The sequence below is a fragment of the Rattus norvegicus genome, chromosome 19 (assembly GCF_036323735.1).
Source record: "Rattus norvegicus strain BN/NHsdMcwi chromosome 19, GRCr8, whole genome shotgun sequence".
NCBI lineage: Eukaryota > Metazoa > Chordata > Mammalia > Rodentia > Muridae > Rattus > Rattus norvegicus.
The window spans coordinates 55,906,653-55,931,376 of NC_086037.1; the positions used below are offsets into that span (position 1 = coordinate 55,906,653).

General features: G+C 46.9%; 2 protein-coding genes across 7 annotated transcripts in view; one reads left to right on the forward strand and one right to left on the reverse strand.

Moving 5' to 3' along the window:
* Window positions 1-3,482, reverse strand: part of Ddx19b (DEAD-box helicase 19B) — a 32,568-nt gene extending 29,086 nt beyond the window's left edge. The window contains exon 1 of one of the 2 annotated variants that reach the window (XM_063278292.1): window positions 3,464-3,482. The gene's annotated coding sequence lies outside the window, so the exon portion shown is untranslated. Of the gene's footprint in view, window positions 1-1,464; window positions 1,625-3,463 lie in introns of those variants that run through there. The other variant, XM_039098000.2, reaches the window with a different exon arrangement.
* On the forward strand, window positions 42-23,847 carry Aars1 (alanyl-tRNA synthetase 1). 5 transcript variants are annotated; one of them, XM_063277940.1, is made up of 22 exons: window positions 42-242; window positions 1,629-2,243; window positions 4,723-4,892; window positions 7,810-7,998; window positions 8,274-8,419; window positions 9,164-9,355; window positions 10,254-10,398; window positions 10,747-10,892; window positions 11,303-11,411; window positions 11,901-12,051; window positions 12,934-13,058; window positions 13,687-13,831; window positions 15,288-15,466; window positions 16,461-16,574; window positions 18,230-18,436; window positions 18,868-19,052; window positions 20,695-20,803; window positions 21,492-21,605; window positions 22,170-22,289; window positions 22,405-22,491; window positions 22,797-22,910; window positions 23,299-23,847. In XM_063277940.1, exons 3-22 carry the CDS (start codon window positions 4,749-4,751, stop codon window positions 23,482-23,484), a joined length of 2,907 nt encoding a protein of 968 aa, XP_063134010.1. In that variant the 5' UTR covers window positions 42-242; window positions 1,629-2,243; window positions 4,723-4,748; the 3' UTR covers window positions 23,485-23,847. The 5 variants fall into 5 exon arrangements, with proteins under 5 accessions (XP_063134010.1, XP_006255645.1, XP_063134011.1 ...); XM_006255583.5 differs by having other exon boundaries at window positions 45-242; window positions 1,629-1,932; XM_063277941.1 differs by having other exon boundaries at window positions 45-242; window positions 1,629-1,896.
* The last annotated feature ends 877 nt before the right edge of the window (window positions 23,848-24,724 follow it).

Sequence of the window (24,724 nt, forward strand, 5' to 3'; positions counted from 1 at the left end):
GAGCAGCTCTTGCTTGCGCATGCGCACTGAGAATATCCCCCCCCCTTCCAGAGCCCCAAAGCAGCCTCCGCCAGAAGGTTGCTTGAAATTTCAAGTTTGTCATTTGTTGCTAAACTAACCAATGAGTAGAAATTCCTTTACAGCAGTAGCGTCTTTATTTTAAGAAACGCTGAACCCGTCCAGATGTAGTGTGGCACCTGTCTTTAACCCAGCCCTTGGGATGCAGAAGCAGGAAGAGCTCTGTGAGTTCAAGGCCATCCTGGTTTATTTCTTGAGTTCCAGGATAGCCAGGGGCTATGTAAAAACGGGAAAAATATATTAAAGATAAAAAGACATGGTCTTGCTTTATAGCGGTGACCAAAAACTCCCGAAAAGAGACTGTGTCTGCAGATACTGATTGAATGATTAGATCTGAAGTCAGTACTGTGGAGACAGGAATGTCACAGGTCCAGAGGCTAATTTATCTTGGACTAGTTCTAGCCTTCTGAAAACAGCCATCCTTTGTCTATCTCTGTGTTGGAACTAAAATCTTGTACTCGTAGATAGAAACCATTTGGAATCTTATTAACTTACCAGACCACTAGCTTCCACCAACCAAAAAGCTAAGAATGCTATCAGAAAACATCTTGGGCCTATAGAAAAGCTTTCCTTCCATCTTGCGATAGTCACCTCTCTGATATAACCACCACTATATTTTTAAATTGTCTTGCTTTAGGACTCTCTTTGTTCTGTAAAACTGCCCAACATCACAAAATAGTTTCCGTGTAATTTGGAGTTTCCTCATCTGTGAAAAAAGGGGATACTAGCAGATCTGACAATAGTTTAAAAATTAGGGCTGGGGATTTAGCTCAGTGGTAGAGCGCTTACCTAGGAAGCGCAAGGCCCTGGGTTCGGTCCCCAGCTCCGAAAAAAAGAACCAAAAAAAAAAAAAAAAAAATTAACGGTGTGTGAAATTTTTAGTGTGATGCCTTGCCCATAGAGTTTTGGTTTCGTGTGTAGTATTTTGAGAGTGGGGCTAATGTCCAAGGTTGGCCTTAAACTCCCAATCCTCTTGTCTCTCAAGTGCTGGCTGGGATTATGGATGTGTGTCACTGTTAAAGGTTTTTCCTATGAATGCTGACTATTTTTCTAAAGCAAACGGAGGGACAGATGTCCTTTAACTTGGGTTACGTACGCGTCATTTCATCCTCTTCGAATTCAAGAAATTGGGACGTAAAGGACAAATATAAAGCTATGCCTGGTGGCACAGGACTATACTCCCACCTACTCTGGAGGCTAAGAGTGAAAAATTCAAGGCCAACCCGGACAATTTATCCAGACTCTGTCTCAAAGAGAGAACTGGAGGTACTGGCCAGTGCTAAAGCGCTTCGGCGTGGTTGAAGCACTTATTTCAGTCCAGAGTACCCTTAAACAAGACATATGTGGGCATATGTGGTGACAATAAGAACATTTGATTGGTCACACCTGTAACACTGGCAAAGTCCGAATTCGAGGCCACCTTGCTCTCTGTTTCAAAAGGCCGAGAAATGAACTTTTGAGGTACGTGTATCACTTTGCAGTTAAACAGGAGTTCTGTGATCGCCATCAAATTCATGTTTTTATCCCTCTTGTTAACTGTCAACTATTAGGTTCTACCGGTAGAATCCAAAATGTCGGCCTCCTGAAGCCAATAGCCAGCCGTGTCACGTGACAGCCCATGTCCTTGCTTTCTTGAGCATTGCATCAGCCGAGCCCAGGAGCCTTCCCAGAAACCGGCTTGTTAGCTCATTCGCGCTCCGAATGATTGGCGTGAGAATGGACCAATAATATTAGTGGATGGCAAGGCGTAGCGGGTCACTTTTCATCAGAGCGCTCTGATTGGGTGGTGAGGTACGGGTCTGGCACCGGTTGTGGCGGGTGGGTATAGCTGTGTGTGCGCATCTGAGGGAGCAGGTAACTGCGGGCGAGTGGCGGTGGGTTCTGGTCAAGGCCCTGGGGACGCGGACCCTGGGGAGAAAAGCGAGCCCTGAGAGCTCTACGAGAAGAGCCGGCGCTCGGAGGGGGAGGGGCAGCTGCAGGGGCTGCCGGGCGGTCCCGCCCCTAGCTTGGGTCGGGACCCAGGCTCCGCAGGAGCACAATCTCGAGAGTAGCTTTTGCTATTCCTTCGGAGCCTTGAAAGTGGTGTAGCTTCGGGTGGACTTGCGGAGGACCAAGACCTTGAGAAGATCGCGATTGCTCTCCAGTCATCGGACCCAGACCTAAGGGTTTGTCTCCTCCAATTTTAATCCACTAGGGGTTTGGGGAGGCAGGCCTTAAGAACAGAGTGACCAAAATGGATGGAGTCTCTCTCTCTAAGAGGCATCTCCATTCATTCTTTATTAGTTTCTCAAACCTTACCCCAGACTGGCCTGAACTCAACTCTGTAAGGCTGGCCTTGAACTTGCGGCAGTTCTCATGCCTCAGCATTTCGAGTTCTAGAATTACAGGCGTGAGCCAGCACTCCTGACTCGATTCTTTATGTTGTTTTGAGACAGGGTTTCACTATGTAGACCAGGCTGGCCTCGACTCACAGGGTCCCTCTTGAGTGGTGAGACCAAAGGCGTGTGCTCTTAATAATAACAGAATAGTTGATACCCTCGGGTTCACCCGAACAAGTATATTCAGCAGATTTTCAGACAGTCTGAGTTTCCTGGTGTGCTTTGGAGTTTGTTAATGCCCAGCATGCTATTTAAAGATGAGTATAATTAATCATGAGCATGTGTTGAACGACCACTCTACTAGATACTAAAAACATGCTGTACGGATGAACTGAAACCAGCCAGGATGACTCCTACTGAGATGTAACACATACTGTGATTGGGAGATGAGCATTAAATAGTCCCGGCAAATTATCCTTTGAGGCTAGGAGACAGTAAAAGAGGGGGAACCTGGTGAAGAAAGGAAAGGTTTGCTTAAATACGTTATCAAAACGAAGTCATTAGGAAGATGGGAAAGGAGTGGTCAGGCAGCATGCCTGGCTTATAACTGGAAGTATGTTACATTACAAGGTCCTGGGGCTGAAATCACCTTGTAATTCCAGGCCCAGGGTTTGACCCCAAGCTTGCAAATACAAATAAATAAATGTCCTGAAGGTCTTTTAGCCCCTGGTGGAATGTATCCTCACCCTGTCCTACAGATCTCTTATGTATGTCGAGGAAAGAACAAGTTGGAATTGACTTATTAAGGTCGGGGTCCCTGATCTGGAACCTCAGTTTTCCTCCCTCAGACTCCTGAGCTCTGGGATTGTCTGGGTGGGGACACAGCTTTGAACAGTCTCCAGTCTCCATAGGGTAATAGCCAACACGTTAGAGCCCAGTATACCACACTGGTTATGTCTGTATGTAGTCACCTCCCTAAGGAGGGCACTGTTTCTCCACTGGTTCTCAGTTCATGACAAGAAGGCAAAGGTGGGAAGTTCAAATGTGCTCTAGAATGTTAACTTTACCTCAGCCTGTCTGTGTAGAGAAGCAGTTCATTTTCTTTAGCAACTATAACGTCAGTCTTGTAGCCATTGTTAAGAAGGGCTGAAAAGAGAATGCAGCATGATAAGATTTCTGAGAACCTCAACTCCTTATGGTGAATAGCAAGACCCTATGGGAATACAAGGCCATTTTCCCCCTACTCAGGCTGTTGTACCATCTTTTTTGTCCCTTTGGGGCTTCTGTCTGGGTGGTGTGCTAATTGAGCTATGAGTAGATCAGTTGGAGTTGTGGTTGGCTCTGAGTCAGGATGTCATGTGCTTTGTGGGTGTGTTTAAAAGCTCTGTGTTAGTGGATGTAGAACAGTATCCGTTTCATTACTTTTTCTCTGATGCTCGCAAGGTCCTGTTCCACACAGGGACGAAACTCTGGCTAAAGTGATATAGCAGTTAAGGTCTCTAGAATTCTAGAGACTTTGGATGATGTCACAAACGAGTCAGTTCTCATTTGTCAGGACACCCAGCACCGTAGAACGCTACCACACTAGACAGCAATTGGGGCACTCACCAAAACCGGTCATCCCACACCACACGCGCCCTGCCTTTCAGGGATATTATAATACAAATAAAAGAGTAAAGTTGCCTTTTGTCAATCTCCCTCGCTTCTGAGTCCCTGGGTTCGTTCTTCGTATAGCACGCTCATTTTGAAATAATACATACTCTGTCACAGTTCGTAGTAATCTCATGGCTAGAACCCAGCCCGTTCCCAGTTAGGGTTCTGGAGAGTTTAGGGTACGTTGAGGTTGGTACCTGGATTCTTTAGGGTGAACCGTGGCACAGATAAGCTTATCACTGGGTTCACAGCCACTGACACAAGTGTCAGCCCAATCCTAGCAGCTCTGTCTTTGGGGATATGGGACATTGTAGGTTAACAAACGACCTGGAAGCTCTTCAGAGGCCAGTAGATACAGACACTTCCTTTTGTTGAGGTGGCCATCGCTGATTCCTGGCAGTGGGTGCTCAGTGCATATTTGTTTAATGAATGAAAAACAGGAATAGGGCCCCGCTTTGCTTGAGGTCAACTGGGGGAAGATGGCCAGGGTCACTCTGCCGAGGCAGCAAAAACTTCACAGCGAGTGTGACTGTAACCTGGGACATTGCAACACGAAGGTTTTAGGATCAAAAAAACCTGTGTCATTCTTTGACTTGGCCTGAGACACCATGAGTCTTGTGTAATGCCCACTTTTAGTTCTGTTTCCCTAACTTCCCATCATTCCTTCTTCCAGTTAGTTCCCTGAGGAGATTTTCAGAGATGGACTCCACTCTAACAGCACGAGAGATCCGAGAGCGGTTTATAAATTATTTCAAACGAAATGAGCACACCTATGTCCACTCCTCCGCCACCATCCCTCTGGACGACCCCACCTTGCTCTTCGCCAACGCAGGCATGAACCAGGTAAAGATCTTCCTCTGCCCAACTCTTGGAGTTAGGCAGAACCTGGGTTCTGTCACGCAGCAGGTAAACTTGTGCGACTCTCTGTGGTGAACCCGAGTTTCTGAAAAGAACAGGACTGCTTGTGTGCGATGGTTAGAAGTGAGTGAGAGGGGCTGGAAACATGGCTCCCACATTCGGCCAAGAAATTCTGTTTTAAATGAGTCTTGCAAAGATTCCTTGCTTTTATGGCATTCGAGATCAAGAATTTGATGGGGCAGGTGATAGCCCTGGTGTAGTGTACAAGGTTGAATCTTAGCAGTTGAGAGGCAGAGGCAGGCGGCTCTCCACTCAAGGTCATATGAATTCCAGGGCAGCCAGGGTCACAAAGGACATAAGGAGCAAAGGAGAGAAGGAAGGAAAAAAGGAAGAACACTTTAAAAAAGGATTTGAGGCCAAACTAGGCTACATATAAGACCACGTCTCAAAAAATTAAAAAAAAATTTTTTGTTTTTTTTTTTTTGTTTTTTGTTTTTTTTGTTTTGTTTTGTTTTTCGGAGCTGGGGACCGAACCCAGGGCCTTGCGCTTCCTAGGCAAGCGCTCTACCACTGAGCTAAATCCCCAACCCCCTAAAAAAATTTTTTTAAGAGTTCGAGGGCAACTTATTTTTAAAAACACATTTCACCGTCCTCAGCTCCGGAAAAAAACAAAAAACAAAAAACAAAAACACATTTCAAAGAGAACCCCAGGACAGGCAAAATTTACATCTGCAGCAGTTGCCTAGAGGAGAATGGAATGGAGACGAGAAGGGGAGATAAAAAACTGTGCTGTGGGGTTAGGGATTTAGCTCAGTGGTAGAGCGCCCTGGGTTCGGTCCCCCGCTCCGAAAAACAAACAAACAAACAAAACTGTGCTGTTCGTGTTGAGCTGTGGTGGACATCAGTCAGCCGTGTGGCAGGGAGAGCAACTGTAGAGAAAGTAAGGAAGTGCAAAGTTTCTGAGAGAGCATGCTAGAGCAGAGTTAGAACTCACTATGTAGATCTGATTGGGCTAGAACTCACAGAGATCCACCGTAAGTAAGGAAGCCATACTTTTCTGAGTAATTGAGAAACTGGGCAGTCTTAGAAAGATAGATAACTACAGCCCTGTAAGCTATTAGCTTTCCCCTACAAACCAAAATATGGTTTTAAGATTTTATTTTTTCATCTTTCATTGTCTCTTTCTTCTGAGGAAAAAAAAAACATTTTTATTAGAATGTTGGGGGCTGGAGAGATGAGATGCCTCAACACTTGTGAGCACTGTCTGCTTGCTTGTCCAAAGGACCCAGGTTCAATTCCCAGCACTCACAAGGTGTCTCACAACCATCAGTAACTTCACTTTCAGGGATCCAATGTACTCTTCTGGCTCTGTGGGCTCTAAGCACACATGTGACACACATACATATACAGGCAAACACTGATTTCATAAAAATAAAAAATAAAACTGAAAAGTTTTCTTTAAAATATTTGTTTTCTTTCCTTTCTTTTTTTTTTTTTTTTTCCTTTTTTTTTTCGGAGCTGAGGACTGAACCCAGGGCCTTGTGCTTGCTAGGCAAGCGTTCTACCACTGAGCTAAATCCCCAACCCCTTTTCTTTCCTTTCTTACTGGGGATTGAACCTGGGGCTTCAAGGTATGATCAGCAAGCACTCTATATCCTCAGCCTTCTTGTTACATGTATGTATGAGCACCTGGCCCTGGAACTCGAGGATCTGCCTGCCCTGGTCTCCCAGTGTAGCTAGTCACTATAGCTGTCTTTTTGTTTGGTTTGGTTTTTTGAGACAGGGTCTTTCTACATAGTCCTGGAACTCACTATATAGATCTGACTGGGCTTGAACTCAGAGATCCACCTGCCTCTACCTCCAAAAAGCTGGGATTATATTCATGGACCACCAAACCCAGCCCTGGCAAACATTTTTTTAACCTTTTTTCAATGTTTATTTTGTTTTATAAGTATGGGTATTTTGTCTATATATCACATGTGCCTGTCAGAGGAGGGGTTTAAAGCCCCTGAAACTGGAGTTTCAGATGGTTCTGACCCATCATGTGGGTGCTGAGAATTGAATCTGGGACCTCTGTAGGAACAGTAAGTGCTTTTAACCCCTGAACCATCTCATCCATCCCCTTCAAATCTTCTTTTAAAAACTGACTTATTTCTATTTTATGTATATGCATGTTGTTTGCACATATTTATGTATAGCACATACATACAGTGCCCACAGAGGCCAGATGAGAATGTTGAATCCCATAGGCCTGGAGTTAGAGACATGTGAGTTGCCCTGTGGGTACTGAGAACTGAACCTAGAGCCTCTGCGAGAGCAGCAAAATCTCTTAAATGTTGAGCCATCTCTCTGGCCCTCCTATTGATTTGAACTAATTTGTCACAGTTACAAGTAGCTACTGGTTTCCAGGTTGGAAACACCAAATTGTAGGAGCCTGGTACGGACAGTAAGGCGAAGTCATGTGTCTGGCAGTGACACATCACTGTGTGTGCGAATGGTTAAATCCCCGGTGCAGGGACACCAAACCTGCATAGCCAGTCCTGTATCAGCTAGGGAGACATGCTTATCTGTCTCAGGACTTTCCTTCTGTCACCTTTACTCCCAAGTGAGCATGTTCATTTGTATGTGAGTCCTGGGGTGATCTTAAGATAGCCATTCTCAACCTGTGGGTCAGTGTTTACATTACGATTCATAACAGTAGCAAAATCACAATTATGAAGTAGCAGCAAAGTAATGTTATGGTTGGTGTCACCACAACACGAGGAACTTCAGTAAAGGGTCGCAGCCATAGGAACCGTGGGAACACACTGCTCTGTGACCTGGGAACCACATCCTGCAGGTGCTACACACTTGACATCACCTGCACCGTTTAAAAATCAGGCTATTCCTTTCTCTCTTTTAGTTCAAACCCATCTTCCTAAACACAGTAGACCCTTCTCACCCCATGGCAAAGCTGAGCAGAGCTGCCAATACCCAGAAGTGCATCCGAGCCGGGGGCAAACACAATGACCTGGATGACGTGGGCAAAGATGTCTACCACCACACCTTCTTTGAGATGCTGGGCTCCTGGTCTTTTGGGGACTATTTTAAGGTAAGCTCAACATTGGGGACTTAGTTTTTTTTTTTTCCTCCTAACTCTAGGTTCATTTCTACAAAAGGGACGGGGTTTTTAATTTTGATTTTTCTAAAACATAAAATATAATTTAGAAGATTTGGAATGAACAGCATTTAATAATCCTGAGACTCTCTAGAAAACACGCATCACGTGATGTCTCAGTTTTTGTTTCCTGTATAAGTTGGATTTTTTTGGTTTATAATGAAGATATTGTCATTTTGAATCCGTGTTCTGGATCTTTCTTTTCATAGGAATTGGCATGTAAGATGGCTCTGGAACTTCTTACCCAGGAGTTTGGTATTCCAGTTGAAAGACTCTATGTTACTTACTTTGGTGGGGATGAGGCAGCCGGCCTAGAGCCAGATCTGGAGTGTAGACAGATCTGGCAAAATTTAGGGTAAGAGGGGCATGGAGAGGTGGCTCAGTTGAAAGCTCATATTGCTCTTGCAGACTTAAAAAATTCTTAAATCTTAATAAAATGGGGGGTACAGATAAGAGTATAACCCACTACACGAAGAGAGAGTTCTAAGTTCAGCACAGTCAGGCTGGAGAGATGGCTCACTGGTTAAGAGCACTGACTGCTCTTCAAGAGGTCATCCTGAGTTCAGTTCCCAGCAACCACATGGTGGCTCACAACCATCTGTAATGGGATCTGATGTCCTCTTCTGGCATGTAGGTGTGCATGCAGATAGAGCACATATATATATATATATATATATACACACATTATATAAATAAATTTCTTTAGAAAGAGAAAGAGAGAATCAGGATGGTTACTCACCCACCCCAATCCTTCCCTCTTTGCAGTGAGTTCCAAATATACACTTGGCCACTCAACTATACCCCAGCCACTTGGTATTTAATTAGATTTCATCGTGATACCCAGGTTTGGTGACATACCTGTAATCTTTATAGCCTGTTGGCAGAGGCGGCAGGATCCTGAGTTCGGGACCAGCTTTGGCTACATAGCAAGACCATCACAAAAACATAAAGAAAAACGTGATCTCTCAATTAAATGACTGATTGCCAGGCAGTGGGGCTCACTTCTTCATAAGGAATCATGGATCTGATGTGCGGTAGAAGCAAGTCTTGGAGGGATTCCTGGTGGCTTCAAGTGGTTTCTCTTCCTTATTCTGTGCAGACTGGATGAAGCCAAAATTCTCCCTGGCAACATGAAGGACAACTTCTGGGAGATGGGTGACACGGGCCCCTGTGGTCCCTGCAGTGAGATCCACTATGACCGCATTGGTGGCAGGGACGCTGCACACCTTGTCAACCAGGATGACCCCAATGTGCTAGAGATCTGGAATCTCGTGTTCATCCAATATAACAGGTAGTGTGGGCCTTTCTTTTTCCATTAAGAGCAGTTCTTTTTCTTTAACCAAACCTTCTTGACTGAAAGTTGTCTGTGATCTTTAATTTTGGAGCCAGAGAACAGCCCTGAGCTTCAGACGTTCCTGAGATCGTGTGGCACTGTATTGTCTGTCAGGTTTCCATCTGCTCCCTGGGACAGGAATGGACCTACTTAAAAACTAATATCTCATATACTGAGAACCATTTGCTTCCTGAACCATTTGCTCTCTGCTTTAAGAATAGGGCTCTGGGGGGTTGGGGATTTAGCTCAGTGGTAGAGCGCTTGCCTAACAACCGCAAGGCCCTGGGTTTGGTCCCCAGCTCCGGAAAAAAGAAAATAAAAAAAAAAAGAATAAGGCTCTGGGTTGGAAAGATGGCTTAGCAGTTAAGAACACTCACTGACTGCTCTTCCAGAGGTCCTGAGTTCAATTCCCAGCAACCACATGGTGGCTCACAACCATCTGTAATGGGATCCAGTGCCCTCTTTCAGTGTGTCTGAAGATAGCTACAGTGTACTCATATACTATAAATAAATAAATCTTAAAAAAAAAAAGGCTCTGGGTGTAGTGGTACATGCCTTAAATTTCAGCATTCAGGAAGCAGGGGCAGGCTCATCTCTGAGTTTGAGGCTAGCCTGGTCTACATAGTGTGTTCAAGGACAGCCAGGGCTACGTAGAAAGACCCTGTCTCAGCACCATTCCCACCCCAAAATAACAAGTAGACAAGGAGACTGGGTATTCAGCCCCTCTTCACAATCCAGACAGTGGCAAACGGGGAATAATAACAACCTTCCAACAATACTGAGTGAGTTTTAACCAACGGCCCAGAGAGGAGCAGCCCCGGCCTGCTTCAGTTTCCTTCTCGTATCTGTCACACAGGGAATCTGATGGTGTTCTGAAACCTCTCCCCAAGAAAAGCATTGACACAGGGATGGGCCTGGAGAGATTGGTGTCTGTGCTGCAGAACAAGATGTCCAACTATGACACTGACCTTTTCGTTCCTTACTTCGAAGCCATTCAGAAGGTATTGATCATGTTGGGAGCATGAGCACGTCTATGGAGGCCTGCAAGATGGACCGTTAGCACTGTCGGCATAGATGGATGCCCATGTGCTTTTATAGCCCAAAGTACTTGTTGCTGTCTGCCTACGCCATACTGTCAGCCTAACTCTCTGAGTAGAGGCATGCTATGCCATTCGCCAGGGCTAGGGCCTGACTTGAGGCTCTTTGGCTCCCTACCACCCCTTTCTTGCAGTTGTGGGGCATGGCAAGATCATCGTCCTCTCCCAGAGCTCCTCACCCTCTAAAAGCCTGCTCATGTAAGGCAGCAGGAGCAGGACTGTTTCATCGCCCTCTCCTCTGGTCACCTGCAGGGTACAGGCGCCCGGCCGTATACTGGGAAGGTTGGTGCTGAGGACACTGATGGAATTGACATGGCCTACAGGGTTCTGGCTGACCACGCCCGGACCATCACTGTGGCGCTGGCTGATGGCGGGCGACCTGACAACACAGGTCGGGGGTGAGTCAGTCACACTGTGGACAGGGTTTGGGCGGATACCATGAGTGTTCTGACTGGAACTCAAAGCCATACTTTGTTTTGTTGTTGCCTTTTGTGTAGTGGAGAGATCCCCTCCCTCTCCTCTTTTTTAACAGTTTCTACTAAGTACTGAGGTAAAGCTGGCACAAAAGCCCTCAGACAGGTCTTGGCAGGGTAGGGGTAGATACTGACTCAGCCCAGGAAACTGCATTCCTGACTGTGTGGGCCAGGGACCTCATACGTCGGTTTGGCTTTGGCTTGGGTAGTTAAATAAACTGCATAAGCAGAGGAACAAAAGCTAATGTTGCTTGGCTTTGAGTGGGTTTTCAAGGAGCTACCAGGGCCTCAGCTGGGGCTGTTTCCTAGCTGATGCTAAGGCCTGCCTCTCACAGGTATGTGCTGAGACGGATCCTTCGCCGAGCTGTTCGCTATTCCCACGAGAAACTGAACGCCAGCAGGGGTTTCTTCGCCACATTAGTTGATGTTGTCGTTCAATCCCTGGTACGTAGAAGACCCCTGCTTTCATCTCCGTGCTGATGTCATAGTCTAAGAGGGATATGGTGGGTGCTGATATACTGTGAATGGACATCTTACTAGAGATGATGGGGGTCAGGTATGGTGGTGTACACTTTTTTTTTTTTTTTTTGGTTCTTTTTTTCGGAGCTGGGGACCGAACCCAGGGCCTTGCGCTTCCTAGGTAAGCGCTCTACCACTGAGCTAAATCCCCAGCCCCGGTGGTGTACACTTGAATTCCAGCACCTGAGTGGCAAAGGCAGAGGCAGAGGCAGAGGCAGAGGCAGGTGAGTTTGACGCCAGCCTGACTGCATTGTATAAGTTATAGGCCAGCCAGGACTGCATATAGTGTGAATCCCCATCTTAAAAAAGAAGGGGGGGCTGGAGAGATGGCTCAGCCGTTAAAGGCTAGGCTCACAACCAAAAAGAAGGGGGTATGTCATGGGATAGTCTGGCCACCTGAACCCCTTCTGTCAGGGAGACGCCTTTCCTGAGCTGAAGAAGGACCCAGATATGGTGAAGGACATCATTAATGAAGAAGAGGTACAGTTTCTCAAGACTCTCAGCAGAGGGCGGCGCATCCTGGACCGGAAAATTCAGAGCTTAGGAGACTGCCAAACCATCCCAGGTGAGGCCCAGCTCTCACCTCCGCCAAGGTTGAATGCACCCCACTTAAACTGCTTTTGTTTAAGCAGTTGGACTTGGAGCACAATGAACTATAAAAGAATTTACTGTGGTAAAACTTCAAACAACACACAAGTAAAAACCTTTTCCAAATATGTTTCTCAGAGGTAAACTCTTAGGAGTTGGCAACATGGTGGCTGTAATCTCGTTGTAGCTGCCAAGGCCGGAGGATTATAAGGTCAAGGCCAGGCTCTGGGACACATAGCAAAATCCTATCTCAGGAAGTAAAACATAAGATTTTAGTGTGTAACCAATGCTTCAGGATTTTAATCTGCATGAGATTGGGAATAGGTGTTTATGTCTGCATGTTTTGCACATGAAAGTAACCTGAAGTCCACATTATCTTGCATCAGCTGAGAAAATTATTTTTTTTCCCTTCCATGATGTTTTGCTTCTTTTTGATTGTGTGTGTGGTGTGGGAGAGTGTGAGTGCAGTGCCCACAGAGGAGAGAAGAGGGCACTGGAACCCCTGGGGAATAATAGGTGTTTGGTGTTTGTGAGTAGCCCACCATGGATACTCAGGTCCTCTGCAAGAGTGACAAGTGCTCCTGACCTCTGAGCTGTCTCTCTAGTCCTGGTTATTTCCTTTTTATTAGAGTGAAATGTTAAAAGAGAAAGATTAAAGAACTCATTCATAGTGCTCAGTTTAAGAAACAGAAATTTACCAGGAGACCCTTTATCTTTCTTATAGCTCAGACCTAAAAGGTTTGTCTTGCCTTAACTCTGTTCACTCCTGTTCCTCCCAGCAGCGCCCTGGGAGGGCTTGGCATGGGAAGAGAAGGGTCTGTCCATGTCGTTTTTGACACAGTTGCTGTGTACTGTGCAGGTGATACCGCTTGGCTCCTCTATGATACTTACGGATTCCCAGTGGATCTCACTGGATTGATTGCTGAAGAGAAGGGCCTGGTGGTAGATATGGATGGCTTTGAAGAAGAGAGGAAACTGGCCCAGGTAAGTAAGGAATGTGACGAGTGACTCTAAGCACCTGTCTCCCCGCTCACTAGCTCTTGGGGCTGCTTTCTCTTTCTTAAGGAAAAAACCTCTATTTCTTTTTTCTTTTTTTTTTTTTTCTTTTCTTTTTTTTCGGAGCTGGGGACTGAACCCAGGGCCTTGCGCTTGCTAGGCAAGCGCTCTACCACTGAGCCAAATCCCCAACCCCAAAACCTCTATTTCTGTTACCACCACCATCACAGAAAGAAAAGAATATGCGGGATGAGATGAAAGGCAGCACCTGCTTGGCAGAAGACAACTTGATTCCTTTCCTTTAAGGTCTCCCCACCCCCCAGCCAGTGATGCTCATCTCCCCTGGGCTGTCTGCAAATGTGTTAAAGGCATTCTCAGTTTCCACAACTGGGACAGAGTTCTGTCATCTTGTCGGTAGAGCCTAGAGATGCTACTCAGTGTCCTGACATGCTAGAAGACAGCCCCCAAAGCAAAGGCTGGTCTGACCAAATGCCAGCAGCGTGAAGATTAAAGAACGTTGTTCTTGGTTTTTCCGTGGCCATATTTTTGTCAAGTCTCAGTTCTCTTTTCTCCTAGACTGACGTAACTGAGGCTCTCTTTTCTCTTGTTTTGACAGCTGAAGTCACAGGGCAAGGGGGCAGGGGGCGAAGACCTCATCATGCTGGACATTTATGCGATTGAAGAACTCCGGGCAAAGGGTTTGGAGGCCACAGATGATTCTCCAAAGTATAACTACCATTCAGACTCCAGTGGTAGCTATGGTACGCTAGCCTTCTACTTGCATGCTGTCTGACTTTTCACTTGGGGAGGTTCAAGAGACGAGTCTCAAGGTGCCCAGCTGTACTTTTATACTCATAGACGCCCTTGGCTGGTGGTCTCCTTAACCATATATTTAAATATAGTTACAGGAAGTTGTTTCTGTAGGGAGCTTCCAGCTACTCTTTTTTTTTTTTCCCCCGGAGCTGGGGACCAAACCCAGAGCCTTGCGCTTGCTAGGCAAGCGCTCTACCACTGAGCTAAATCCCCAACCCCGCTTCCAGCTACTCTTAAACCAATTTCCCTTCATTGGGAACATGTTGCAGAAAAAACAGTCACAGTTGTAGCAGCTGCTGAACCCTGCACGGGAATAATAGAATAGACTTCTAGAAAATGTGAATAAACAAGTGGGTATGCACTGCATGGGCCCGGCAGACATCGTCTTATACCAAAATCATGTCGTGAGGCTGTTTGTTTCATTTTGCTTCTTTGAGACAGGGTCTTACTGTGTAGCTCTGACTAGTCTAGAACTTCCTATTTATACCAGGCTGGCCTTGAACTCAGAAATCTGTCTGTCTCAGCCTTCCAAGTGCTTAAGATTGAACACATGCTGCTGTGCCCAGCCCAAGTCCATTAGCTTTAAGTGTGTGTGTGTGTCTGTATGTGTTTGAGTGTCTGTGTGCATATGTGTGTACACATCTGTGTGTGTGTCTGTGCATGTGTGTGTACACATCTATATGTGTGTAAGTGGGTGTGTGAGAGAGAGAATTTAAAATATATTACTATAATTGTATGAGACAGAATTAGATTTACCAAGTTTGTGTCTAAGGTACAGGGTGACCAACTGTCCAGTTTATTCAGAAATGCCCCAGTGTTAACACTGAAAACCCTAGGAAATCCCTGTGGCCAAGCAGTGATTCTCTAGTGGGAAATCAGTGTGCTAGTTCTTTTATGCAGTCTAAGGGGCTGGTTTCAAAATACAAATAGACAATAAGGACCAATAGCAATAGAACTTAGCAAAAAGCAACTAAGAACATGGGATTGGAGCCAGGTATGGTGTGATTTTAATCTCAATACAAAGGATGCAGAGGCAGGTGGATCTCTGTGAGTTGGAGGCTAACCAGGTCTACGTAGAGAATTCCAAGCCAGCAAGGACTACGTACTAAGACCCTGTCTCCAAAAAACGGAGAGAATATGTGACCTGGGCTGCGCCTGGGAGCTCTGGGGATGAGTGCTTGGGTAACATGAAGGTCTGGGTTCAAACTTCAGTCTCAGCACAGAGGGGGAATAAAATTATGTGTGTGTGTGTGTGTGTGTGTGTGTGTGTGTGTGTGTGTGTGTATATATATATATATACATATATATATATACATATACATGTATATGTATATGTGTATGTGTATATTTTTTTTCCACCAAAGTCACTGACCTGTCTCCCCCATTTCTGTATCTGTTGAGCAGTGTTTGAATGTACAGTGGCTACCGTGCTTGCTCTGCGTAGGGAAAAGATGTTTGTGGACGAGGTGGTCACTGGCCAGGAGTGCGGAGTGGTGCTGGACAAGACCTGTTTCTATGCCGAGCAAGGAGGGCAGATCTTCGATGAAGGCTACTTGGTGAAGGTCGACGACAGCAGTGAGGATGTAAGGCCAAACTCTTTCTTGTTAGCTGTGGAAGGCAAGCGGGGTTGGGGGAGCTGGGTGCCTTCTCTTCTCCTTCACACTCTGAGCCTTGAGGGGGCTGACTTGACAGATGCTTGATCTTATTCTTTTGTTGGTATTTCTTCTGCAGGCAGGAGGGCTGCTGCTATTATTGTTGTTATTACTATTTCATGTATATGAGTATACTGTTGCTGTATTCAGACATACCAAAGGAGGGTGGTTGAGAGCCACCGTGTGGTTGCTGAGAATTGAACTCAGGACCTCTGGAAGAGCAGTCAATGCCCTTAACCACTATACCTGTTGCTGTCTCAGTTCTTAGGTACTGAGGGTCCCTTGCAGGCAGGATGCAGATGCTAACACTTATTCCTACATGCTTCCTTCTGCATAAGGAGAAGGACTCCGTTTTCACTTGCTGATTGGTATTCTTTGTTGGGCTTTTGAGGCAGAGTCTCACACTTATAGCCCAGGTCAGTCTTGATCTCTCAGGAAGCCTGCTCAGCCTTTCCTGTGTTAGGAGTAGAGGTGGGCGTCACCATGCCTGGCAGAGACACTCTTGAAGGACAAACATTCTTAGACAGCTCAGCCTCTAGTGTGGCCACTGCTGGCTGTTTGGTGCTGATGGCTCAGTCAGTTGGTCTCCTTTGGCAGCTGATTCCTACTGATAGGATAGGATCCATTTCAGAGGATTTTAAGGTGTTCTTCGCTGAGGAAGCAGTTCTGTTTGTAGAACGCTTGCTTAGCATGCACACTCCCTGGATTCCATTCCCACACTCTCTAAAGCTGGGAGTGGGGCTATGCATGTGTGATCCCAGCACCTGAGAGAGAAGACAGGAAAGTTAAGAGGCAAGGTCACCCTAGGCAGTTCATCAAAGGGCAGCGTGTACATACATCATCTGACGATAGGGATGTGTCTGCCCATGAAAGAATTGATGTGTTTGAAGATTCTATTTACTTGTTGGTGTCCTTGACTCTGCAGAAAACTGAGTTTACAGTGAAGAATGCTCAGGTCCGAGGCGGGTATGTGCTGCACATAGGAACAATATATGGTAACCTGAGAGTGGGGGATCAAGTCCGGCTGTTCATTGACGAGGTAAGTTGCATATGCTAGTCCACATGTGATGTTTATTTACTTACTTAGTGAGTCCGTCTCTTGAACACTTTGTAGTTAGGCCTTAGGGTCATCCTGTTGTCCTGTCTCCTGAATGCTAGAAGCATGGACTTGCACCACCCTGTCCAGCTCCCCATTTGATCTTGGTCGTAATTTTTTTTTTTCTTTTCTTTTTTTTCGGAACTGGGGACTGAACCCAGGGCTTTTCGCTTGCTAGGCAAGCGCTCTACCACTGAGCCAAATCCCCAACCCGGTCGTAATTATTTTTAATACTTTTATTTATTTATTTATTTTTGGTGTCTTTCTGAGCCAGAGAGCCCTGGCTTTCCTGGAATTAATTTCATAGACCAGGCTGGCCTCGAACTCACAGAGATCTGCCTGGTTCTGCTTCCTGAGTTTTAAGGTGAGCAGTACTTTGCCTGCCTATTTTTAATATCTTGTCTCTGTGCACATTTCACAGCACACATGCAGGTCGAGGGTGACCTGAAAGAGTTGGTTCTTACCAAGTGGGTCCCAGGCATTGAACTCAGATTGTCAAGCTTGGTGGCAAGTGCCTTTGCCCACTAAGACATTTTGTAGGCCCCTCCTAAGTGACAGTATTAGCAAAGCACAGTAGTAATGTAGGTGCAGTTTGTATGTAGTTTGTGTGGGACGAGCTAACCCCTCAAGCCTATTTGGTCCAAAGTTAATCTTTTTGTAAGTGTTATTTAGTCTTTGACAGTTTCACACATGTATACAATTTACCCTGATCCTGTCCTGTAAAGCATCCCCTTCGCCCATGGATTGCTTTTCAAATTCCATGAACTTTTTCGGAGTCAAGGAGCTTTTTTATGTTAAGAGCTAGGAGTTCAGGCGATGTGTGCACACTGGACACCTTTGTGCTTGGCAGAAGCGTCGGGAGCTTGAGGTCAGCCTTTGGCTTGCATAGTGTGACCCTGTCTCAAAAACAGAAATAAAGCTAGGTTCTGTTGCATGTGCCAGGCATCTACAGTAATAGCTCAGAAGCAGTACGTGTTTCACATTATAGATGTTAAAGGGCCAGCTTGTCTTTGATCATTATTCATCCCTAGGTTTGCTCAGGATTTAGTTTCATGGACCAAAGCGGTAGTTGTAAGATGCGTTATTCGGGCCAGGGGTTGGCAAGCTTCTTTTTGGAAATCCCAAGTAAATACTTTTGGCTCCTCAGGCCGTATGGTATCAAGCACAACTTCTCAGCTATGATGCGGTACAATATGTTTAATGTGTGTAAACAGATAATGTAGTTGTGTTCCAGTAATCCTATTTACAAAACAGTACCAAAACCAACAAGAGGCTGGGCATGGTGACTTAAGTCTTTAATCCCAGGAGGTAGAGACCCATGGGTCTTTGAGTGCCAGGCCAGGCCTATCCTAAAACAAAATCCAAGCAGACCACCAATCAGGTGCAGCCCATCAGCCCCAGTTTGTTATCCCTGTTCTGAGCAGAGGAAGATGGAGGGCGTACATTCCCTCTCACACCCTCCTGGCTAGAACTTAGTTCTGTGCCCACTCTATAAAGAAAGCTGGGAAAAACCGTTTTTACCCTGAGCACCCTAGTATCCAGCAAGATGTTCTAGTACTTGGTGACAGCTCCGTAGCAGCCATCTCTGCCCTCCGCAGCCCCGACGAAGACCTGTCATGAGCAACCATACAGCTACACACATCCTGAACTTCGCCTTGCGCTCGGTGCTTGGGGATGCAGACCAGAAAGGTTCACTGGTTGCTCCTGACCGCCTTCGGTTTGACTTCACTGCCAAGGGAGCCATGTCCACGGAGCAAATCAAGAAGACTGAGGAGATTGTCAATGGCATGATTGAGGCAGCTAAGGTAGGCTCTCCCATGCCAGAGGAGTTCTTGCAACGTGAGGCTCACTCTTCCTGTACCATGGCTTTCTGTCGTGGAGGCTCAAAGATCCAGATGCTCCCACTCTGTTGTACTGTGTCCTGACCCGTTCACAGAGATGCTGAAAGCTGTGTCTCTCCAACTGCCTATAGTGTGGTGTCTTTGATCTCCCACCTCCTTAAGAAGCCAGTGTTCTTGTAGTTAATAGTGTTTGCCTAGCAGTTTAACAAAAAGGTTAGAAGTTCCTGTCTGGTTTTCTTTGCTTTAACACGGGTTGTTATTTCAGGAGGCTCAGGGTGTGTGCCAGACGCTGTGGGGTTACAACCTCAGAGCCTGGGTACAGGCCCAGATGCTGGCCAGGCCGCTTCCTCACCTTTAGAGATTGTTCTAGCTTTTTTCCTCTCTTTTTACCGTAGCCTGTCTACACCCTGGATTGTCCCCTGGCTGCAGCAAAAGCCATCCAGGGCCTTCGAGCTGTATTTGATGAGACCTATCCTGACCCTGTGCGAGTTGTCTCCATTGGAGTCCCAGTGTCAGAACTGCTAGATGACCCCTCCGGGCCTGCCGGCTCCCTTACTTCTGTTGAGTTTTGTGGAGGAACGTGAGTACCTTGGCAGGGACAGCAATAGATGGGCTCACCTGCTTATGGCCTCCCCCTTGAGGATGTGAAACTAGACTGGGCCAAAGGTCATTCCTTCATTCGTTTGTTTATGATTTGCTATGCTTTGATTGGCGCTCAGGGCCTCGGATGCTAACCGAGTGTTCTTCCACTGAGCCTCAGACTCCCCTTTTTCTAAGGGTAAAATGAAGTCCTCAGAAATGGACTCGCCAAATCAGATTTCCAAGAATCTTCACAGCCTGGCAGTCCAGCGAGACCCCTCAGTGTTCACTGTTACCGTGTCTTGGGTTTCTAATGAAATGTCCTTTCCAGGATGAGGAGATGAAGACTCTGTCTGCACATTCTCAATTGCTGGCTCTTGTTTCCTGGGTTTACCCTCTAAGTGAAGCTGTGAGAATTCAGAAATGAGCAAGGCTTTAGATGCTCACGGAGCTTAGGCCCTGGCCCCAGGTCATTCTAGACCTGTGCTCCCTGAAGCCCTTTGCCAGAGCAGCATCTGGGAAGGGAAGCTGAATCCATTGCCTGAGAGCTCCTCAGGAGACCTGGCTTGGCTGGCTTGGGAGCACTTGCTCTGCAAGCAGCACGGAAAGCATATCCCTGAAGGCCTGATTATGCCAGCCAGAGCCTCCGGCAGGCCTCAGGCCAGTGGGAAACATTAACAGTGTACAAAGACGGCAGGGGCCTTTAGGAGGTCTCACTTATACTCAGGCACACACATTCACTGACACCTTCGGGAGTGGCTTTCCAAGACTCTACCAGTCTCTCAGAAAGTGACTGAGAGTTAATGCACCTTGGGTCCTCTGAGCAACTGGAGACTGAGTCCCATTATAGATCTGTTTGTTTAAGAGTACTAGGGTCGTGCAAGGCCCTGGGTTCGGTCCCCAGCTCTGAAAAAAAGAACCAAAAAAAAAAAAAGAGTACTAGGGTCGTGAAAAGTAGTCCTCAGTAGTCTCACCCAGGGAGCGTTTTTACATACAAGATACAGCTCTTGTTCCACCAAATCAAAATGTCTCCTGCACTCTAATAACAGTATTACTGAGTTGGTTATTAGGGGTTTTGGCATTTTGAACACAGTCTTATATGGTTTTCGTAACAGTCTGGCAAGGCAGACTTCTCTACTTTTCATACTTGAGAGAAGTGAGGCTCGAAGAAATAGTGTCCTGCTCTCTGAGCATTCTGAAGCCCTGGCTTCCAGCCTCGGCCCAACTCTCTCCCCCGCTCTGCTCCTTCTCTTTCTTGCCTTTGCTTCTGAACTGTGCTCATAAAATCCCTCAAGAGTGAAAGGCAGCTGGAGGTGTGGTGGCAAATGTCTTTAATCCCAGCACTTGGGAGGCAGACAGATTTCTGAGTTTGAGGCCAGCCTGGCCTACAGAGTGAGTTCCTGGTCAGCCAGGGCTACATAGAGACACCCTGTCTCAAAATTGCTTCCTAGGGGGGTTGGGGATTTAGCTCAGTGGTAGAGCGCTTACCTAGGAAGCGCAAGGCCCTGGGTTCGGTCCCCAGCTCTGAAAAAAAGAACCAAAAAAAAAAAAAAAATGAATTGCTTCCTAGGGCAAATGCCTCTCACCCAGGGCTCCACAAACTCCTTTTTCTTCAGCTTTGTGTGTGTGTGTTCTGCTTTCAGACATCTACGGAATTCTAGCCATGCAGGAGCTTTCGTGATAGTGACTGAAGAAGCCATTGCCAAGGGTATCCGCAGGATTGTTGCTGTCACAGGTGCTGAAGCCCAGAAGGTGAGCAGGTCAGGCTGACCTGTGGGTCCTGCCAGTCAGAGGAGAGCTGTCAATGTGCAGGGCTTCTAGCCATCATGTATAATCTTTTATATTTGGGGGCCGGTCGCATGGCTCAGTACAAAATGGCGCTTGCCACAAAGACTGATAACCTGAGGTTGTGATCAGTGACCCACATAAAATGTATGGAGAGAATTGACTTCATAGAGTTGTTCTCTCTCACAGATAAAGCATATATATACACACTCATACACCGCGCGTATACACACACACACACACACACACACACACACACACACACACACATCACACACAAAACTATAGGAGAAATTTCTAAAAAGCAAACAACATCTAGGAAAGCAGAATACATAAATCCTGCGCCTTCCTCCTAGCCCAGGTCTGTGTGTGAGGGCAAGCCTGAGTATCCTCCTGCTTCATATGCCCTTCCCTCCACATATCCCAGGGGTGGACACTGTGAGGAACGTGGCACCAAGGAGAGCCGTTCAGCTTTGTGGTAGATTCTGAGGAAAGGTCATTTCCCCAGGTGGAAGGGCTTCCGGGTCATGAGCATGAACTAGCTTTGAACAGGAATTAGGTGCAGCCTTTGCTGCCCACGTGTGTGTGCCCAGAGCCCTTGCTTCCTGAAGGAAAGGAATCCTCATGTTTATAGCTCTGATCTTTCTCTTCCTAGGCCCTCAGGAAGTCAGAAACCTTGAAGAAATCTCTCTCGGCCATGGAGGTCAAAGTGAAGGCCCAGTCTGCACCCAACAAGGATGTGCAGAAGGAAATTGCTGACCTTGGTGAGGTAGGGATGGCCTCCCTCTGTTTGTTCCTTATATCCAACCAAGGAGTAAGACCCTCCCTGTGCTTAAACTTTTTGTTCCTTTATTTGTTGTGCTTTTTAAAGACGGGGTCCTATTCTGTAGCCAGGACTAGCCTGAAAGGCACTCTACAGCTCAGGCTGCCCTCAGATTTACAGCTGACCTCTGGCCTCAGCATGTCCCTGCAAACCTGAGCCACATGCTGGGGGCTGGGGAAGGATATCATGTATCCATACTAACCTGGAACCCCTGGAATTTCTTGGTATGCTGGGCTCCCTGCAAGTCTTTGCAGGCTCTATTCACAGCTGGTTAGGACCAGGTCTCAATGGAAGCCCCCTTTATCACGCTACTTTCTGTCCAGTGATGGCTGCTGCGTTAATATAGTGACTAGTCTTAAAGCCAGCAGATATCTTGGTGGTTTCCTGTTTTCTCAAGCTCTGGCCATGGAAGACTTTGGTTCAGAGACAGAGGGTGTGGCAGAGTGGGCTTGAGTTTCACTCTACCTCCTATTGGCCCAGACCCCAGATGGTCTTCTGCTTTGGTTCCAGGTCCTGGCCACTGCAGTCATTCCCCAGTGGCAGAAAGATGAACAACGGGAGACTTTGAAATCCCTGAAGAAAGTCATGGATGACCTAGACCGGGCCAGCAAAGCCGATGTCCAGAAGCGAGTGAGTCTTGGTAGTGCTGGCAGCTGTAAGAGAGCCCACAGGTTTTCTAGAGAGAGGCTGACAGGGTTGAGAGTCTGGGCCCTTGGCCTAAGCCTTTCTCCTGGGCTTCTTGTAGGTGTTAGAGAAGACTAAGCAGCTGATTGACAGCAACCCCAACCAGCCTCTGGTCATCCTGGAGATGGAGAGCGGTGCATCGGCCAAGGCAAGCAGGGAGAGGGCCAGGGCCCTACGTCAGCTGGGGGGTGTTTGTCCTTCCAGCCTTGCCAGCCCTTTAATTTTGAGTTTGTGGTCACCTGAGGCCCACGGCTGAGCCATGGAGAGGTCTGGTGGCCTGAGAGGGAGGAGCTTCCTATGCTTAGGAGCCAGGGTCTTTGCACGGGCTCCTGGGAACAGGGTCTGCTCTTAGGAAATGGGATGGTGCTCTGAGGGCTGAGTTCCACAGACTCCCTTTAGAAGGCAGGGCTCCCTGCCCCAGTGCTGTGACCTAACACAAGATTCTCCCCTCAGGCCCTGAATGAAGCTTTGAAGCTTTTCAAGACACATTCTCCTCAGACATCTGCAATGCTCTTCACAGTAGACAATGAGGCTGGCAAGATCACATGCTTGTGTCAGGTTCCTCAGGTCAGAACTTCCTACAGCCTCAGTCCAAATCAGTCTGCAAACCCGTAGGCCGTGGGAAACACTATGTTTAGCTTCTCAAGGAGAAGACTGTGTTTGTGTGCATGCAGTCCTGATTAGAAACAGTTGATCTGTCGTTTGTCACACACACACACCCCCTTGGTGCCTTTTACCTCTTAGGCTTTCTTTTGGGTGACAGTATTCACTACTGGCTTAGCTTTTTGTCCTCACCTTGGCACTGGCCATAGCTGCTCTCCTGTAACCGCTATAGAGTTAGTCTTGGCCTGTGGTAGCTTCACCCATGACACAAATGGGTGTTGGGGGCTCCTGCCATTCCCCACCTCAGTCCCATCTTCTATGCTGACTACCATTTTCCCTTTCTGTCTTCTAGAATGCAGCCAACCGGGGGCTAAAAGCCAGCGAGTGGGTCCAGCAGGTTTCAGGCCTGATGGATGGTAAAGGTGGTGGGAAGGACATGTCTGCCCAGGCCACAGGCAAGAACGTGGGCTGCCTTCAGGAAGCACTGCAGCTGGCTACTTCCTTTGCCCAGCTCCGTCTCGGAGATGTAAAGAACTGATGGGAGGGAAGCCCTCTCAGGAAAGCATCTCCCCGACAACCAGTCATGTTCAGGTGCAGGAGTCTAGCCAGGAGCTCTCCTCCTGCCACGAAGACATTTGAGTCTTGGGACCTTTCAGCAGCCCTCCGTCCTGATCCAGCAGTAACTGGAACGCGCCTGGAGCTGTCCTGTGATTCATTGCCCCTTTCCATTCTGCTCTGAGCCATAATGTCAGCGCCATCTGTCTAAAGTCACTACCCAGGAATGCTACCTAACATCCTGATCACGTCTAGATGAGGTCACTCTGCCAACCTGAGGCTTCTAGGTCTGCAAGTGGGAAGGAAGCCTTCCACTGCAGAAAATAAAGGACCATGTGCAATACTAGATGATACCACGCTCTCCTTTCTCCTGAGGTTGACCTCAGCTCCCTATACATGCAGAATACAGGCTGTGTGTGGTTCTGGCTGGTTTCTGATTGATGTTATCACAGAGTACAGCCTCAGACTCCTGAACTTGAGGAACGGCCCCTGGGAGAGCAGAGCTAGAGGCAGAATGGGTGGGCTGAAATTGAGGCATTCAGTAAAAGGGGTGGAGGAAAATTCTTCTGAATTGCTTCACATGAAGAAGCACCATTCTTAGTCTCTTGGGACAACCTCATAATGGCTTTCATCATGTGTGTTCAACGTGCCTCCCCTTGAAGCTGCTGATATGAGGTCAGACAACTAATGTAGGAGGTATGAATGTAGAGATGTCTTCTAGTAACTGCCCCATCCCTGCTTCTTTAACCTGAAATAGGTTCAAGACCCTGGCTCGGCCCTAAAATGCAATTTATATGAATCTACAAACAGCAGGGTCTGGAAGCTGAGATACTGCTTGCTTATGACAGATCTCAGAGTGTTAGAATTATTATTCAGTTGTAGGAAGAGAGATAACGTCCATTTATTAAACAAGTGTTGAAGCAAGCCAGGGGACTAACTACAGGAATGAACAAAAAGTTCTTTTTTTTTTTTAATTAATTTATTTATTTCATGTACATGAGTATCCTGTACTCAGACACACAGAAGAGGGCATCAGATCTCATTACAGATGGTTGTGAGCCACCATGTGGTTGCTGAATTGAACTCAGGACCTCTGGAAGAGCAGTCAGTGCTCTTAACCGCTGAGCCATCTCTTCAGCCCGAACAAAAAGTTCTTACCTAGGGCAAGCTTATATAAAACAATCTGAATGCAAAATTCAAGGAATGACAGTAGATCAGGTCCT

What these genes read in the sequence shown, in the direction of transcription:
- Aars1 (XM_063277940.1), top strand. Translation starts at nt 4,749, where the DNA reads ATGGACTCCACTCTAACAGCACGAGAGATCCGAGAGCGGTTTATAAAT. An exon ending in CTTTTGGGGACTATTTTAAG is followed by an intron (nt 7,999 to 8,273) that starts GTAAGCTCAACA and finishes TTCTTTTCATAG; the next exon opens with GAATTGGCATGTAAGATGGC. An exon ending in AAGAGAGGAAACTGGCCCAG is followed by an intron (nt 13,059 to 13,686) that starts GTAAGTAAGGAA and finishes TTGTTTTGACAG; the next exon opens with CTGAAGTCACAGGGCAAGGG.